This window comes from Zalophus californianus, chromosome 3 (assembly GCF_009762305.2).
Source record: "Zalophus californianus isolate mZalCal1 chromosome 3, mZalCal1.pri.v2, whole genome shotgun sequence".
NCBI lineage: Eukaryota > Metazoa > Chordata > Mammalia > Carnivora > Otariidae > Zalophus > Zalophus californianus.
Window position 1 is genome coordinate 59,206,397 of NC_045597.1, and position 17,220 is coordinate 59,223,616.

General features: G+C 39.0%; 1 protein-coding gene across 9 annotated transcripts in view; it reads right to left on the minus strand.

The window, feature by feature from the left end:
- Nucleotides 1–321: 321 nt before the first annotated feature.
- Nucleotides 322–17,220, minus strand: part of RCBTB1 (RCC1 and BTB domain containing protein 1) — a 90,821-nt gene continuing 73,922 nt past the window's right edge. For 5 of the 9 annotated variants that reach the window (XM_027591249.2, XM_027591247.2, XM_027591251.2 and 2 more), the window contains 8 exons: nucleotides 16,464–16,571; nucleotides 15,941–16,083; nucleotides 14,758–14,948; nucleotides 11,457–11,583; nucleotides 10,049–10,165; nucleotides 9,389–9,540; nucleotides 8,743–8,873; nucleotides 322–2,621 (listed from right to left, as the gene is read on the minus strand). In XM_027591249.2, coding sequence (XP_027447050.1) covers nucleotides 2,481–2,621; nucleotides 8,743–8,873; nucleotides 9,389–9,540; nucleotides 10,049–10,165; nucleotides 11,457–11,583; nucleotides 14,758–14,948; nucleotides 15,941–16,083; nucleotides 16,464–16,571 — 1,110 coding nt within the window. In that variant the 3' untranslated portion in view covers nucleotides 322–2,480. Of the gene's footprint in view, nucleotides 2,622–6,362; nucleotides 6,477–8,733; nucleotides 8,874–9,388; nucleotides 10,166–11,456; nucleotides 11,584–14,757; nucleotides 14,949–15,940; nucleotides 16,084–16,463; nucleotides 16,572–17,220 lie in introns of those variants that run through there. The other 4 variants (XR_003519409.2, XM_027591252.2, XM_027591253.2 and 1 more) reach the window with 4 other exon arrangements.

A 17,220-nucleotide genomic window follows, 5' to 3' on the forward strand; every position in this document is an offset into this window, starting at 1 on the left:
TCACACTGTTGTGCAGTCATCACCACCATCCAGCTCCAGAACTCTTCCTGTCTTGCAAAACGAAATCTCTGTATCCATTAAACACTAACTCTTCCAGTCCTCTCTTCTACCTCCGACCTCTGGCAACTAGCATTCTGCTCTCTGTCTCCGAGAATACCTTGCGTAGCTGGGTCGTTCAGTACCTGTCCTTCTGTGACTGGTGTACTTCACTCAGCACAATGTCTTCAAGGTTCATCCAGCCTGCAGCACGGGCCAGAGCTTCCTTCCTTTTTAAGGCTGCACGGTACTGATTTTTGAGGGGGAAAAACAACCCTGCACATATGTCTTAACAGATTATTTATTAATATGTCATTCTAAACATTACATAAATACAGCCTATACACTAGAGTATCAAACATTGTTCCAGTAAGAAGTTCAAGAGGACATTGAGGGCTATCTTAAGAAATATGAATACTTTGGCTTTCATTATTACATCAGATGAAAAAAACAATTCAAAGAACAGTTTTCATTTCCTGCTATGATTAACAATAAAACCAAGTAGAAAAGTAAGAGTGTATTAAAAAAAAGATACTCAAGTACTTTTCAAAGAACTCATTCCCCTTTTCTTCACTACATACATACTCATACAAATTACTCAGTAATCTACTATGAGAAGTGGTTCTTCACCTATCTAAGGAACCTCAGTAAATATTTGTTGAATGAATGAACAATCTATGGAAATGAATCTACTACTTTCATTTGTGGGGTTTTTTTTTTCCAAGTAAGAGCAATAGTAAACCTACTGAAGTTCTTCTTTGTCCAGATCATAAGCCTATGGAACAGTGATTGTTACAAACACTACCCATCATAGCTAATAATCAAATTAATGTGCATTTATTAACCTAGTAAGAAAAAGTCTGTCATGTTGCAGAACTAATTCTAATGTAATACTTGATTGGGCTTCAATCACCTGCGATATGGTCAAGAAAAGGGAACTGGGACTGCTAGGTTTGTAATTATCTATCAACGAACTCCTATCTTCGAGCCCTCACTCCCACCCCACCCCCTCCCCCACACTTCGAAACACTGCTAAAAATAGCAGCTGCAGCATATCTTCACCCTCTTGTTAATTTGGCTCTGAAAATGTATTCAGGCTCCAAGTTCAGATGAGGGAACTTCCAAGCAGGGAAGAGTTCACTAGGGAGCGCCCACAAATGGAAATGAGCCCATGGGCCAGAGCAGAACAAAGCTTTGTTCTTACAGCAAGCTCAACGGACACACGTGATCAAACCGAGAGTTGAACACTCTTCCTCCCAAAGTCACATTTCATAAGCAGACCAAAAACAAAACAAAAAAACAAAAACAAACTGAAAAGACCCTTTTAAGTCGGATCTTTTCAGGAAAACCATAATTTTGATCCTTTTTTGAAGTTAAATTGTGCTAAATATTATACCTAACACAATTAAAAGATGAAAGCTGCTGACGTTACAAATAAGCAAATTTGTGATGCTTGACCTAGATAAAAGAGCTAAAACAAACTCCAAGAAGTCCTGCCAGAAAGATGGTTTTAAGAACCGCTTCTCTGAGTCAGATGTAGCAAATCTGATGATCTAGCAGCCGTAATTTAGGAAGGCAAGAGTATACTGAATATGTCATTACTCTCCTCTTATGATGAGCATTTAAAGGGGGAAGCAGTGGGGAAGCAATTTAAACTTCAGTTCTCAGACTTTGTCTTAATGAAATAAAACACTGTTGGATAGTAGTGGAGATTCTAATTTATAAAATATTGACCTTTGTGCAAACAAAGTTTCTTTCACGATCAACTTTTCACAGGTAGTCCTAAATTACTACTCTTTATGTGCTTAAGTCTGAAGAGAAATCTTGGCTAACCTAGAAGTTTATCTTTACATAATCATCACCTCAATAGGTTTAACTCCTATTAAACTGATTATTACTTTGATACACTATGAAGTTAAAAAAGGTCCTCAGTAGTGCAAACACAAAAGTCTCAAACTATCTTTATGTCTTCACAGTATGGCTAGTGAACTAGCAACTAATGCAGCATTTCAACAAGCCCCAAAGTCAGCATCTTTAATTCATGGTGGGGCCTCTCTATCCCACAATTCACAAACTGTCCCAAATTCCTGGTGTCAAAGGGTTGTCAATATGTGAACCAGGAGAATTACCACAGACTTCCCCTTTCCAAGTTCAAAAGTTCCTCTAATCAAAAACAAAACAAAAGAACAAAGAAACAACACTTTCACCCCTTTACAATGTTCCAGCCAAATTAAGGTTACATTTAAAATATACATATCTGGAAACAAGAGTTGTTCAAAATCATCCTTCATATATTCCTACACAGAGAATGGTGTCTCAGATGTGGCGGGGGGGGGGGGGAACCTGATGGGTTTTTTACCTGCAAAATTACATCACCCGCAGAGCACAAAGGACGCATCATCGCCCGTGCCCGGAGCACTCACAAAACCCAGCAGCCTTGGGCTTCAGTTCTTAAAGGCTCCACATTTACTGGCTTTAGCAATGAATTCCTTTAGCAGAGGGCCATCCATTTGCCAAAATGCTGCAGTCTGTGTAACTTCTGTCAAATGATTGATGCAAAACTTAAAGCAGAATTCTTCTAAATCCTGGACACACACAACAAAAATAAAAACAAGAAGAGGTCTTTTTTTATTAACTTTGATCAAATTACTTCTATCCAAACCCCTCATCCCAAATCTTTCACCCTCCCCTAGAAAAGACATTTGAGGCCAGAAACCTCAAACTAAGCAAACAAGTGACCATAGGTAGGTATCAGAAAAGCACACACTATTTAGTTAAAACATAGTGAAAGCAACAATTCCACTACCTCAAGTCTGACTCTTCAAAACATACACCCATTCACACAGCCTATGGGGGGGGCAGCTTCTACAAGGCTACCACACAGTCTAGTCACATGCAGACTTTGTCTTGAGAAGCTGAGAGCATACACCTGAAGCTGATACAATATTGTCTATCAATCATCTGCAATAATAATTAAAAACAAAGCTGAAAGCAACTTCAGTCCATCATACGTGTAAACACAGTCAAGAAGTCCGAGAAAAGAATTAAGATTTAGCTTAAGGAAGATTTTAAGAAACAGAAAAGTGATAAAGAGATGTCCTCAAGAGACACATTAAAAAAGAAAAAAAAATTCCAAGCACCTTAAATCCACTGCTGTGCTCTCCTAGATAAAATGCCTTCATTCTTAAAGCCACAAGGAATAATACACTACTACTCCCACCAAACTAATTTCTCATTCTCAGTCAATCCAGAGAATATTCAGAGATTGGAGTTTTTAGACGAATGAAGTCATCAGCTACCAACACTCAGAAGGAAAGTGATATACACAAGTGGTAAACCAGAACAACTTAAAAATCTGTTTCCGCCAATGCTAATACAGCCTTTCATCCCCAGCAAAACCGCTACTGTTTCTTCCTTTAAACACTGGAACATACATTTATTAAATCAATTAGGTACTGGAATGTATACAAAGTCTAAATATGTAACAGCAAATCACACTGAAAGCTCTTACCACAAATACCTTGATTTTTTAATTTTGCCAGCTATACCGAAGGTCAGTACTCAGGGTTCTATCAAACCAGGAACTCAACAACATTTAAACTGCAGCAAGACTTGGTCTCATGTTTCCAAGCCACTGTGAAATGAGAAATTTTAGGCAGGGTGGGGGAGGGCCCACACAAACACAGAGACACATCCCTTTCTCCTCTCTGTGCAGATCCCTGCAAGCAAATACTTCCTTCTTCTACGGGTCCCTCTGTCCTTAGCTGAATGAGGTTCCCTTCCAGTCATATCACTGGTAAGAGATAAACCACATCTAATGTTTATCAGTCAGCTGCTGCCAGAGTTTTTTCTAGATAATTCACAATGCATTTAAAATATAGGCACAATTTTTGCATCAAAGTTTTTTAATAAGAGAGTCTCCGTGGGCTGAAGTACAACTGAACGTTCTGTGTATTATAATAAACTAAAACGTTAAACTATATAAAACATTCCCTCTCATGTTACTATTAAAGAAAAAGCCCTCTCCTGGTATTACAACCCAATGATTAAGAAACAGCTTTAGGAACTAAATTATATATATATATTTTTAAAGATTTTATTTATTTATTTGAGAGAGAGAGAATGAGAGATAGAGAGCACAAGAGGGAAGAGGGTCAGAGGGAGAAGCAGACTCCCTGCTGAGCAGGGAGCCCGATGCGGGGCTCGATCCCAGGACTCCAGGAGCATGACCTGAGCCGAAGGCAGTCGCTTAACCAACTGAGCCACCCAGGCGCCCCAGGAACTAAATTATATTCTACAAAGAGATCAAAGTCATTTCAATCTTACTTATCAAAAATAGAAAACTAGTTTTTCTACACATACTTGAGGAAGAAATAACCAGTCATAAGCACAGAAAGTTTCTTCAAACCATGCAATGTAGCAGATGAGGATCTTTAAATATTAACTTTGAATTACATAATTTCAAATTCAAAGACTCACTAAATTCTGGCATTGTAAAACCTTATCACTTCCATGTCTACAAATCTGGAATTCAAGCTCTTTAGAGTCCACGTGAAAAAGTGAGTTTATCCAGTTTACTAATTATACAGAGATTATCTTGGGTATAAACTGTAAGAACTTTTTATGTAGTACAGGTATACAAAGGGTGCCTCTGGTTACAAATCACTGCATACATTTATGAAAATGGCTCTATCAAACTGCCTTCCCTTCCCCTCCAACTAGTTTGAATTGGTGAGATATCTCAGTATTCAAAAAATGTCCTGCAGTTTCAAACATTAAAAGTTAAACTAGAGAATCCTGAAAATAATCTGAATCTGGGTTAAACAACTAATCGTTTAATAACTGAATCTTGCTTAAGGCAGATCTATGGAAAAGGAAGCACGGAATGCACTTGGAAAGAGAGAAACTGTTTGCAAGTTCAGTTGCACGAACCAGAGTGGCCCAGCCAAGCAATTCATTTAGTAGCCAATGCCCTGAGTCAGGTTGCCTTTGCTTTGATATGTAAATGAGATAACTATTTTTCTGATAATTCCTAAATTTTTGAAGAAGCTACATGATCTGTTCACCTTATTCTGCAAATGATCACATCTTCAATACCCAGAAAAGAAAGTGCAACTCTTACCCAGCTAATAAGTTAACTCTAACAGGACTGCTGGGCTTTATACAAAACATTTCCAAGAAAACAAGAAGGATCACCAGACCAGTAGATGAAAAAAGTTCATAATAGGTTGAAAGCATCTTCTTAAAGCCCATGGAATACAGAAGTGGGAGAGGGTGCAAAATCAGGGGCTTTAAAACGATATTCTTGGTATTTTAGAAACTAAATCCCTTATTTATGACATTTTGTGGTGAAATTATTCTAAAGCGGTTCTGAGGCAAATCAGGTGAAATATCAGATTTGTTGTAATTAGCAAGGAAGCTCAAAATGAACTGCTATTCTGAAATAATTTATAAATTCATTCCAAATTTTTAAAATTATTCCAATAACTTATATATTCCAAAAATAACTTGTTTTTCCTTTCCACAGATTTTCTTTAGTAACAAAGTAAAACAGAGACAATTGATGGTCTTAATATCCACATTTTTTTAAAATGCCACTGCAGCCTAAATGAACTTCTTAACCAGTCCTAAATCCCTGAAAGCTAACATAACTGAATGCTAAGAATTCTATCGAAGACCACTTGGCCAGGGTGAGACAGGCTCCTATGTGTCAACCAGCCCCACTTGAGCTGCATTCCATATGGCAAGATGGTGAACCACACCTACCTCTATCCAAACTTGTTAAAGTAGTAACAAAACCCCAAAACCATAAGTTTAGAATTTATAATATATATCAGGTACAAAATATGCCAGATCAAAGTGGTCTTTGGTTTGGTTTTTTAGAATTTACTTAAAATGTCTTGCTACCTAGGACAAAATAAAGAAAGGTGCTTTGTCTCACTAACTAAACAATATTTTATAGTCTACTGATCATGGAAAACTTTTAATTTCGGAAAGAAGAAAAAAATGCTGACCATCAGGCTTTAGCACAAAACTTTTCACTACCAATATCCCAAACCAATTTTGGAATTAGATTCCTGGCCTTCTATTTATGGCTTCCCACCAACAGCAAAATATTAGGACGTAAGTTACTCAGCAAGTAGGATTTTCTGGAAAGCGCTCTACTCTGGTTCCCAACTACTTCTCCTAATGTTCAAATATACACAGAAAACAAAAATTTCCTGAAAACAGTATAAATAAAAACATTGCAAACTTGTGTGGTGAGCTATAGAACTATTCTGACACAGTGTTTCATTCACGTTTTGTCCCTTGATGGCAATGCTCACTTGGGTCTGTACTAAACGAACACTTAGGCACTCCCCTGCCAAGTCGTTCCTCAGCTAAAACTTGCAGAAAGTTGGACAACGCACTCGTGACACAAGGGCTCCACAAGCAGCTTCCTTAAAAAAAAAAAAAAAATCTTAACTACTGCAGTCAATACATTTTTGTTGCTTTTATGTGCATATGTTTGCTTTGAAATTATCTTGTCAAAGGGGGTAGAGAGGAACCTCAAGAACTCACAGAAAAGAGAAAGAATGTGAGAAGCATGCAGTCTCCATCTTCCTAGCATGTGAACCACAGAATGAAGGAAAAGTCATGGGGTCTCCCTAAGCGGAGCTTCTGAAAGTCAGTCAATTTTTTGGCAGTTAATTTCCAATCTGACTTAATAGAAGCTTCCCATCAACTAACAGATAGAGTGGGTTTTATTTTTATATTCTAAACACTTCATTTATTTACTTACTACAGTCTATAGCATTAAGGAAATACAGTGTAAAAGTACATTAGTCAATTACAGAACTATAAGAATCTAAAAAAAATAGCTTAGAAAGAAGGTGATTCTTCCTCCTTTTGTCTTCTATTTTCTAATTTTTCTACATTGAATGTATAACATTTGTGGGGATGGGGTTTTGTTTTGTTTTTTTCATTTTTCAAAAAGCACACCTTTGTCGTGAGGTATTTCAAATTCATTTAACTCTTGCGTGCCAAGTCAAATGACCATCCTGTGACAGACTCAAGGGAATCACATATATTTTCAGTCTTAAGGAAGGGACAGAATTTCATGTGTCTCTATTTTATACGAGGAAAATGAAAACCAGTAATAAAAAAAAAATGACCACTTGGCATGGGTAGAAGTGGCACGAGGTTTTTTTCTGTGACTTTTTGGGGTAAGTTTTAGCTTAGAGAGAAAGAAGTTTCCAGCACCGAGAGCTGAGATGTTTGCCTCTGCCCCAACGGTTCTAACTCATTTTAGTCAGCAGTACCCTAACCCCAGGAATAGGGAACTCATTAGCAGTGAAGAGGAGTAGGGAGACACACAGAGCAGATGTTAAAGTCAATTAACAAACAGACGGAACAGGCATCGACCGATTTAAAATCGTATCACTGGGTAGAATGCAACCTAAAGAAATAGCACTTCTAATAAAGAAGTTCATGGTGTCACAGAAAAGGTAAAAAAAAAAAAAATCTATACTTCCATTTCCTATTAGACATAATTTACTTTGATCATCACTCCATCTGTTGCCAGGCCACAGAGAAAGTCAGCTATTTGACCTTATTAAATATTTATAATCATAATCTCAAATAAAAATAGGATACATTTTGAAAATAAAAGACATAATGTTCCATTTTGATCCCTAAGTGTGATAAAGATGAAGTCTGTCTTCCACCACACCAAGGCCACAATTACAGATCTCTGAGGGTGTTTGGTAAATCCCGATACCAGGTACTCTGCCTTGTCAAATGATGACAAAGCACCTCTAGAATGGGCTAATTGTGTCACTAAAGTGCATGCCTTAGCTGGACATCCTGAACTCCAAGACTATTGCTCTCTACCTTTTATTCTCTATAAATTTATAAAACCAACCAGACCAGCCTTAAGTTCACTAATTATCCTTAATGCATCCTTCAGGTGGTACCATAGTCATTCAGTTCAACAAACATTTATTATCCAGTGCCTACTATGTGCCAGGCACTACAGGGTACAGAGATGAATAAAAAACAGTTTCTGCTTATGAGCAGCTTACAATCTGATGACACTGTGGTTCTTAACTTCAAGAAAATACACTAAACACAAAATTTCAGACTCCCCAAAGCCCATTCATTCATAGATCCTCTAGAGATCCATAAATCCTAGATTAAGAATTCAGTCCAGTGCAAAACCAACCATTCACAACCAAACGCACAAACAAAAAGGAGCCCAGACCAAGTTCTTCACACGTGAATGAGTTATAATTAGACAAAGATAGAATTTCAGAGCACACACAGATATGAATCATACAGCATCCTTGGCTTACAACAGGATAGAGTTAGGGAGATGGCAAAGTGGGTCTTGAAAAAAATAGATAAGCTGACCTTGAGTAACACCCGAAACTACAAATGGCATCAATCCAACTGGGTAGGACACTTTCTATTCCAACCCGCAGTACAGCTGCTTGGACCTCAGGTTCTTTTCTTAGTCAAAAATGAAAGTAGAACAACAACCATTTTTGAAACTATGAACACAAAATAAACAAGCAAGGCCAGCTTTCATTTTTTTAGGGATCAGTCAGTTCATAGATTCCCTAAATAGAAAGGAAATTACTCCTGTTCCTTGTCTCATGCAAGAAAAGTGGGGGGCAGGCCATGAGGAGTTGGAGGGGGGGGTTTCTGTTCGTTATTTTATGTTACCTCTGCATCGTATCTGACTGCAGCAGAGAACAGTGAAAAGGCATTCTCCACGGTAATTCCGCGCTTGATAATGTGCTGACAAAGCTTTCTCAGTCGGTTTTCACAGTAAGACGTGGCCAAGTCCAAAAGACCTAAAAGCAAGAAGTATGGAAGGTTTAATCAAGTTTATGATAATTTCCCATAATTTATAAACATAAATATTTTATTTTGGTGCAAAGAGTTATGTAGATAAATCAACAAAAGTTTCTTAGTAACACTCTAAATTTTATTAAATAAATCCTCTTTTTCACTCCCTACCTCCCCCATCCCAAAACAGACCTCTCCTACACTTACTTTATACATCTTCTTCTACAGTACAAAGGAAGGGGAGTAAATGGAATTCCCCCCTCATTTTATTTCCAAGATGATGTATTAAATGCACTAGCAATGTATACTTCAGTATTAACAGAATGAAAATAAATCCACAGGCATAAACTTGTGTCCACAATTATTAACCATAATAACTATATAACATTTGTCAAGACATTTACTTCAAATACTGTCTAAAAACCAATCAACTTGACACTTTTTACACTTCAGTGCTGTAAGAACATGACGAGAGAGATCCGTGACCGCGTGGCTTGGCCCGTCCGGTGGGCTGAGGTACCTATAGCATCTTCAGGCGGCAGGTCCACTGTGTCTGTGTAGAGGTACTGGAGAAAGGCACGGTACACTGGATAAGAAAACTGGTCTATTTCTATCACCTCCTTCATATCCTCATTCCAGTAAGACTGGAACATGGACCGAAAGTGCTCACACCTAAACAGAACACAGAAAGTTACCTAAGGAAGTTGCCGCAGTCAGGTAAATATTACAAGTCTCCTTAACTACTCCTATCCTTGGGCCCACACGCACCAGGATCATGGATCTTCAGCTAGCATAGGCTTTCACATTCACCTTTTGCATATTTTCACTTTCATTTTTTGATTAGGATCTATCAAATATTAAGAATTATAAATTATAAATATAATATAAAAATTATATTAAGAATTATACTAGCACCTCCAGTGTTCCACCGTCTCCATTTGACAGTCCTCATTCAGATCAAGTATTCTGCTTACTTGTTTTTCTTAAACAGTGTTGTACAGAAATGCATTTTAAACAATGAAATTAAAAGAAATTCAGAAATGAGAGTTCAAATCTTTGACTATATATCAGCATCATTCAAATAATTTATTTGGCTTTTAATTTTCATGTAATCAGCATATTCTTAAAATGGCTTTAAATGCTAACTGGATTACATTTAGGCTAATTATTATCCCATTACCTTACATGATAATTTTCCTTTTTTTCTGACACATCTTCAAAACAGCCATCAGTCCTATTTTGTTCCTCTGCTTTGACCTGCTCCGTTTCCAATCTTCCCAAGCCTGTTACCAACTTACTTACAAAACACATTCACCAGGAGAGTCACAGATTTCAAAAAAAAAAAAAAAACCTAAGTCGGTCTTTTTAGGTTGTATTTGCATGTAAAAAGCCACCTATATGAGGAACTGATTTCTAAATACTGGTTTTTCTTAAGTATGTAATATACTTCAGTTTTAAAACGCCATCTTTTCAAATCCTTTTAAAATGAGATACGGTGTAAATAAACATAGAATATTTTCAAAATCCATTCACAACTAAAAATGGTTCCACCTATGTAACACATTACTTCATCTGAGAAGCAAAAAGAAATAGTTGTTTAGGCAAGGAATGACAAATTAAACAGGAAAATGAAAGGAATAGACTGACTGACCACAGGTTCACAGAAAGGAACATTTCCAGTTCACCTTTTATTAACTTTGGTTCAGATATTTACTCTCTCAGTAGTGACTAACATATGGCTTTTTGGTTCCCTTAAAAAGTATTATTTTGTGAAAAGGTTTTCAACTAAATTTCAAAAGGGACTTGTAAACGGCCAGTTTAACTCTCAATGGTCTCCCTTCATGAGCCTCTCTCTCAGTAATGGCAGCCTCAGGGAGCAAGAGTCCAAACCATCTACTGCCATCTACCTGCCATCTACTCTATCTAAAGAACATTCCTTTAATTGGAAATTAGATGTCCCTCAGGGCCAGAGGTCCATCATTCCTGACCATGAGAGTTTTCTGCTTGGGGAAAAAGGAATCTTTATGTGTAAAAGAGGACATACACATTTTTCACTAACAATCTTTTGTATTTTTTTAAGCATGTAAATAAATTTGTCGATGGAAATAAATATTCAAAGGATCCTCATTTAAAACAATATAAACTGGGCACCTGGGTGGCTCAGTCGGTTAAGCGTCAGACTCTTGATTTTGGCTCAGGGTGGTGGGATCAAGCCCCGCATCACCCAGGGTGGAGCCAGTTTGGGATTCTCTCTCCCTCTTCCTCTGCCCCTCCTCCCAACCCTGGCTCAGAGAGCACGTGTTCTCTCTCTCTCTAAAAAATAGGAAAAAAAAAAAAACCAACACAATATAGACAAATATTTACACTACCACATTATGCCTTTTCAAAAAGGCTCATGAGTGCACACTCATACACACATGCAAAACTCTTCAATAATGCATGGATCCCATTCATAAAAAACATTAAGTAGTACCATTTCTCTCTACTGACAAGACTGTTCCTTATCAGTCCCCATTTTTGGACTAACAAAAACATGGAGATTGCAAAAAAGAAAGGTTACTGATGTCTCTAAGCTCATGCAAAAATACCTGATTTTCAAAACAGCTTTATGGACATGGATGTATTTCCCATCGATTCGAAACTTCAGATCAGCAGTTTCTGGACTATCAAATTCTTTCTTCAGTGATTCGGCAACTGTTAAAAAGTCTTCATGCTCTGAAGGCAACAAACACATTATTAATACAAAAAGCTCAGGAAATGTGGTAGAGATATGAAAGACTTCAAAAAGATAACCATCAGCATGACAGGCAATTCCATCAGATTTTTTTCAAGAGTTCATGCCTTATTTGACAAATCAACTTCACTGTATCAAGATTAAGTATCTTGAGTCTATAAACTACCAAAAATTAGTTGGAAAGGCCACTTACCAGTCTTACATACTAGGTTAGACATTTTAAAATATACATTTTTTAAAAGAAGAAAAAGTTACAGGCAGTCCACGATTATATAACTACTTATTTTAAAACTTTAGTGGTTCTCTTCGGGGACTAAGAATTTATCAATTTTCCTACTTCGGGGGTAGTTTCAAGGGGCTGGTAAATTCAACTGAAGTTGTGTCAAGAAACAAATTTACGAGTGAAGTAATGCCATGCAGTCATGTTCTTACACAAAGAAACCCTACTTCCTAGGTATGTGGAATCTCAACACCCCTTTTAATCCCAAAGATCAATGGACAAACAATAATCCTTGCCTGCTATCTAAAAACAGAGCAAACCAACTTAGTAACCATTACAAGGGAACAGTTTTACAAAAAGCTGGTCACGCTGCCTGGTAAGAACTGCTGGAATGATTATTTGTAAGTCGAACTGTGTCCTCACGAAAAAAGTAAAGGCACTTGTAAAATTAGGTAACACTTTCCTGTGCTGTAAATGCACAGGTAGAAGGCGAACAGGAAAACAAAAACAATCCCAGAGATCACTGGCAATGCGCGCAGGTGCTGGGGACACAGGCCCCTAGGATGAGAAGAGAGCGTGTCTCTCGGCAGCCTGCTGCTCTTGGAGCAGGGACATCTGCTAAACTGAGGCTGAAACTTAATAAAGAAGCTTACCCAGGAGCTTTACTATCAGCCTCTCCCAAGGAAATGGCATTTGCCCAAGCCCTCCCCCGGGCTCCCCCAATGCGGAGCTTTTCTTGGCTATGGAGGGAAGTGGACAATCTCTCAAAAATCAGGCTTTCCCTGACCCTATCACCTGGATCCCTGGCAAATAAAAGAAAGGAAATGACTAAGATGGGCACGGAGTCCAAGGATGGAGATAGCTCCCCACTGCCCCATTCACAAAATAGCTTCATACCAGCCCCCTCTACTTCTGCATCAGTCCTAAGACCTGAATAACCCTCTTCCCCCTCTTGGTTTCTGGCAACAAGTACAATACCTTCTTCCAGAGAAGAAATATTCTTCAGAGGTGTTTCTTAACCATCTGAGACTTTCTTTCTAATGCTTACCTGAGATGGTAAACTGAGAGAAAAAAACTTTTCTGACTTTTAGTGGGTAGATGGGAAAGAAGTCATTTAGGAGATATACTGAATGATCCTCTCTTCCAAACTTAGCATTCAAAAATGTTACAACTTTTGTTCTGAAAAGGATGTCTTTTCAGGATTAGGATTTTGAGAGGCAAATACCTGGAGCAGCTTTTTGTAAACAGGCCCTGGTTAAGCAGCACATGGGATTCTGAAGATGTACACAGTGCTTGGCTGTGCATGCTACACATATGCATGATTATGGCCAAACAGTCCCATTGTGTAAACCAACTTTTTTCAAATCACAACATTCACTGCAAAAAAATATGGTAGGTGCACCTGGGTGGCTTAGTTAAGTGTCCAGCTCTTGATGTCGGCTCAGGTCAGGATCTCAGGGTTGTGAGATCGAGCCCCACATTGGCTCCATGCTGGGCGTGGAGCCTGCTTGAGATTCTCTCTCTCCCTCTGCCCTTCCCCACCCTCCACACACTCTCTCTTAAAAAAAAAAAAAAGTGTATATTGTATTATCGTTAAAGAACCTGGAAATGTTCAACTTATTTCACTTCAAACTGAGCAGCAGCTTAACTCTTCCTAAACATACTCTTGCCCCCATGACCATAAAGACTGATCATCTGATAATGAGACAGCCACGGCTAGCTGTCTGGCTCACCTTGAGCATGACATGCACGACAAGACTGGCCTTGATACCACATGCTAAAGCAACCCAAACCCCATAGCTGACAAGAGCTACATTAATTTTCAAGCACGGGGCCAGCCTGACCCACTTGTTCCTCTGCATATAAAGAACTTAGAAGAAATACATCAGCAAAGCGGGCAGAAATGAACAAGAAATGAAAGAAAAAGAGATTAAACTCATCTTGTTGATGGCTACTCAGCTTTATGACACCTTACCATTTTCCATCGATGGACTCTTAAGACAATATTCAGAAAAGGGACAGATTACATAACCAAAGATCACTCTAAATTACAGTACCCTCTAAAATACCTTGGTTTTTATGCCCTTCTGAAATAAAAATATTTGAGATGGGTTGAAAGAAAAAGGGAGAAAGAAAGTGGAATTAACACATCACCCTAAAAATTACAAGTTTTTCATTTTTTAAGCTCACTTTTAGTTCATATTGAATTATGTAATAGGTCTAGTATGACAAAAGCACTTAAAAACAGGTTACTCAAAGATTTGTATACAAATGTTTATAACAGCACTATGCATAACAGTCAAAGGTGGAATCCATCCAAATATCTATCAACAGATGCACGGAAAAACAAATCGTGGTCTATACATACAACGGAATTTCATTCAGCCATACAAATGAAGCACTGTGTGCTACAACATGGGCAAGCCTCAAAAACATTAAGTAAAAGAAGCTAAACCCAAAAGGTCACACATTCTATGATTCCATTCATAGGAAATGTCCAAAATAGGGAAATCCCTAGAAACTAAAAGCAAAGACGTGATAGCCAGGGATGGGGGTTAGAGAGAATGGGGAGTGACTGCACAGGTACAGGGGTTTCCTTCAGAGAGATGGAAATGTTTCAGAACTTGGATATAAATGGCAGTTGCACAACACTGAGGACGTACTGAATGCCTCTGAATCGTACACTTTCCAATGGTTAACTTCATGGACGGAAATCTCACCTCAATTAAAATGAAGCACTGAAGGGGAGAAAACAATAAGTAATATTTTAAAACCTATGAATGAATTTTATTACGCAAATCTATTTTGAGGAAAGGAATTACAGCTATTGGAGAATAAAACATTCTAGAACCTGACAGAGCAACCATAGAAAGAGAAATAGAATGGTCAGTTGCTAGTACCGCTCTTCCTGGGCAGGAGCCCCGAGCTTTCTCACCTACGGACAGGAGGCGCCACGAGACGGCAGGCGTGGCAAAGCAGGCGAACACGTCGTCGGTGCAGGAGAAGTGGGTGAGGTGGGGCAGGATCACCGACTGGCCCCGGCACTGGCCCCACATGTACACGTGCCCGCCCTGGGTCTTGGCCGCCGACGTGTGTGCGGAGTGGCAGGCCGCGATCTCTACGACCCTGAAAAGTTTTAAGAAAAACGTATGTCGTTTCTTTATCACAGAAGCCGACAGCACACCACACAAGGCAGATAAAGGGGTCATGCTTACAACACCACAAAAAACAGCCCAAGACTGAGGGATATTAGTTATCAGGTCATAAGAACAAAACCGAAAGATCACAACAAGAGTAGTGTGTTTTTCCCTTGCTTGCTGCCCCACTTCTCATCCTAAAGTCATTCTGAATTAGGATAAATAACACAAACTGTTGAGGACAATTTGGAAAAAGGCACTAGAAACCAAAGTAGATGAGGAAAGTGGACAGAGGCAAAATGTCCTGACGTTTCGGGGGGGGGGGGGCGCTTAGACAGTAGGAAAAAAAAATAGTGTCTTCAATATGCCATTTCCTTGATACAACTTTTTCTCCCACCCCCTAAATAAGCACGAGTCTCGGGGTAATGGACTCTGAACATCCTAATCCAAATGGACATCAAGCCAAACTTACATTTCTCAGTATGCTTCTCAGGCCAGGTCCTACAATCAGAAGTTAACCCTCTAAAACTTAGTGAGCAAGGACTCACAATTTGGCTGAACAAACAAAGCATCTATTCCAGTAACACATATTAAATCAAATCAATATCTAAATAGATAATGTCCTTTTAAGAGATTTTATTTATTTAGAAGTTGTTTTAGTTGGCTCAAAGTCAGTACTATACTCTGATTTTCTACCTGGTGACAGACCCTATTTTACTTCCCTACTAGATGGGCCACAAGAAGGCAGTAAGAATTACACCAAGATGCATTAATGCCTATCAATCACAGGAGGCTACTTTAGAGAGCTGCATTAAGAATCACATCAACTTCATGTTCCCTCTGGCTGCTACTCAAACTCTTGTTCAAAATGACAATGTTTAGAAACAGAAGAGTTACAAAAGCCAAACCCATAGCTCAGCACACACAGCCCCAAATCCAAAACCACACACACAACCCCGAGACACGGTACAGCCCAGTTACCTTTCTTTCTCCACCATGATGTGGGCGGGGCTTAGCAGGTTATTTTTATTGCCAGTTCCCAGCTGCCCATAAGTGTTAGCCCCCCAGGCATAGAGCAGGCCCTCATCTGTTAGTGCTAGAGTGTGTGCATAGCCGCAGACAATCTGCAAGTAAATGTAAATGGTTACCATCAACAGGAAAACAGGAAGGGCAGCAGAAAACATCTACTTAAAGATCACAGCAAGCTTCTGCAGAATGCCAATTCATCATCAGGTATGGACTGACATTCTCGGAACACTGAAAAAGCATTAGAAAAGCCCAACACTGAGACTACTAGATTTTTCCAATCGCTTTTTTTTTTACTTGTCAAGACTGATGTGTCACCACCATGGTGTTCCTTCTCATCACGGGAATTTAGGGAAGATGAAATTGTAAATGTGGAAGATGAAGGCACACAATATTGTTTGAAAAGATTTCCTGAAGAGTAAATCCCCAATGTTTCTCCAAGCCGGAGGGGAGCCGCAGCAGAGCCCAGCACACGTACCTGGTTCACACACACGCTGTGCAAAGCCGCCACTCGCACAGGGGTCAGCTGATTGCCATTGTTTCCCAAGCCTAGCTGACCATTGCCATTGTAACCCCAGCCGTACACCTTAGAGAGAGAAAGGGAGAGAACCGGCTTTTAAAACTGTTAGTAAGAGGGAAGATAGAAAAATGCAGTCCACCTAAACAAATCAAGTACTTTTCCACTTCCAACACCCACGTTCTACTGTGATCCCACAGAGATTTTGGGGGTGGGGATGACAGAATTTGGCACGAGTTCCCCTACTCTATAACTTACTGTTTGGATAGCCCTGGGGCAAGGCATTTATTCTTGTTTTATACATGAGAAAGCTAATAATGCTCATTAACAATTATGAAGCACCTCTTAAATGTCAGGACATGATAAAAGGTATAGGAAACTAGAAACTAGAAGTTTTTGGTCGCAGTTTAACAGGAGAGATGGACACTTGCAAAATTTTTGCAGTTAGGTGGCGAGTGCCATTCTAGAGATACAATCAAGGCACTACAAGAGCAGAGAAGAGAAAGGACTTAGCTATAGGAAGCTAGTTTAGGAAACACTTTCAGAAAGCAGATTTGAGCAGAGATAAATGGAAGTGAAGGTATTCCGGGGAGAGGGCACAGAATGTTCTGGAAGCAGGTTCTAAATACGAGCAGGTGGGCCTGGCAAGACACATCCAGCACAGTGACAGGGCGAAAGACTAGAAGGAAAAGCAAAGGCCAAGGGGATGACGTGCCAA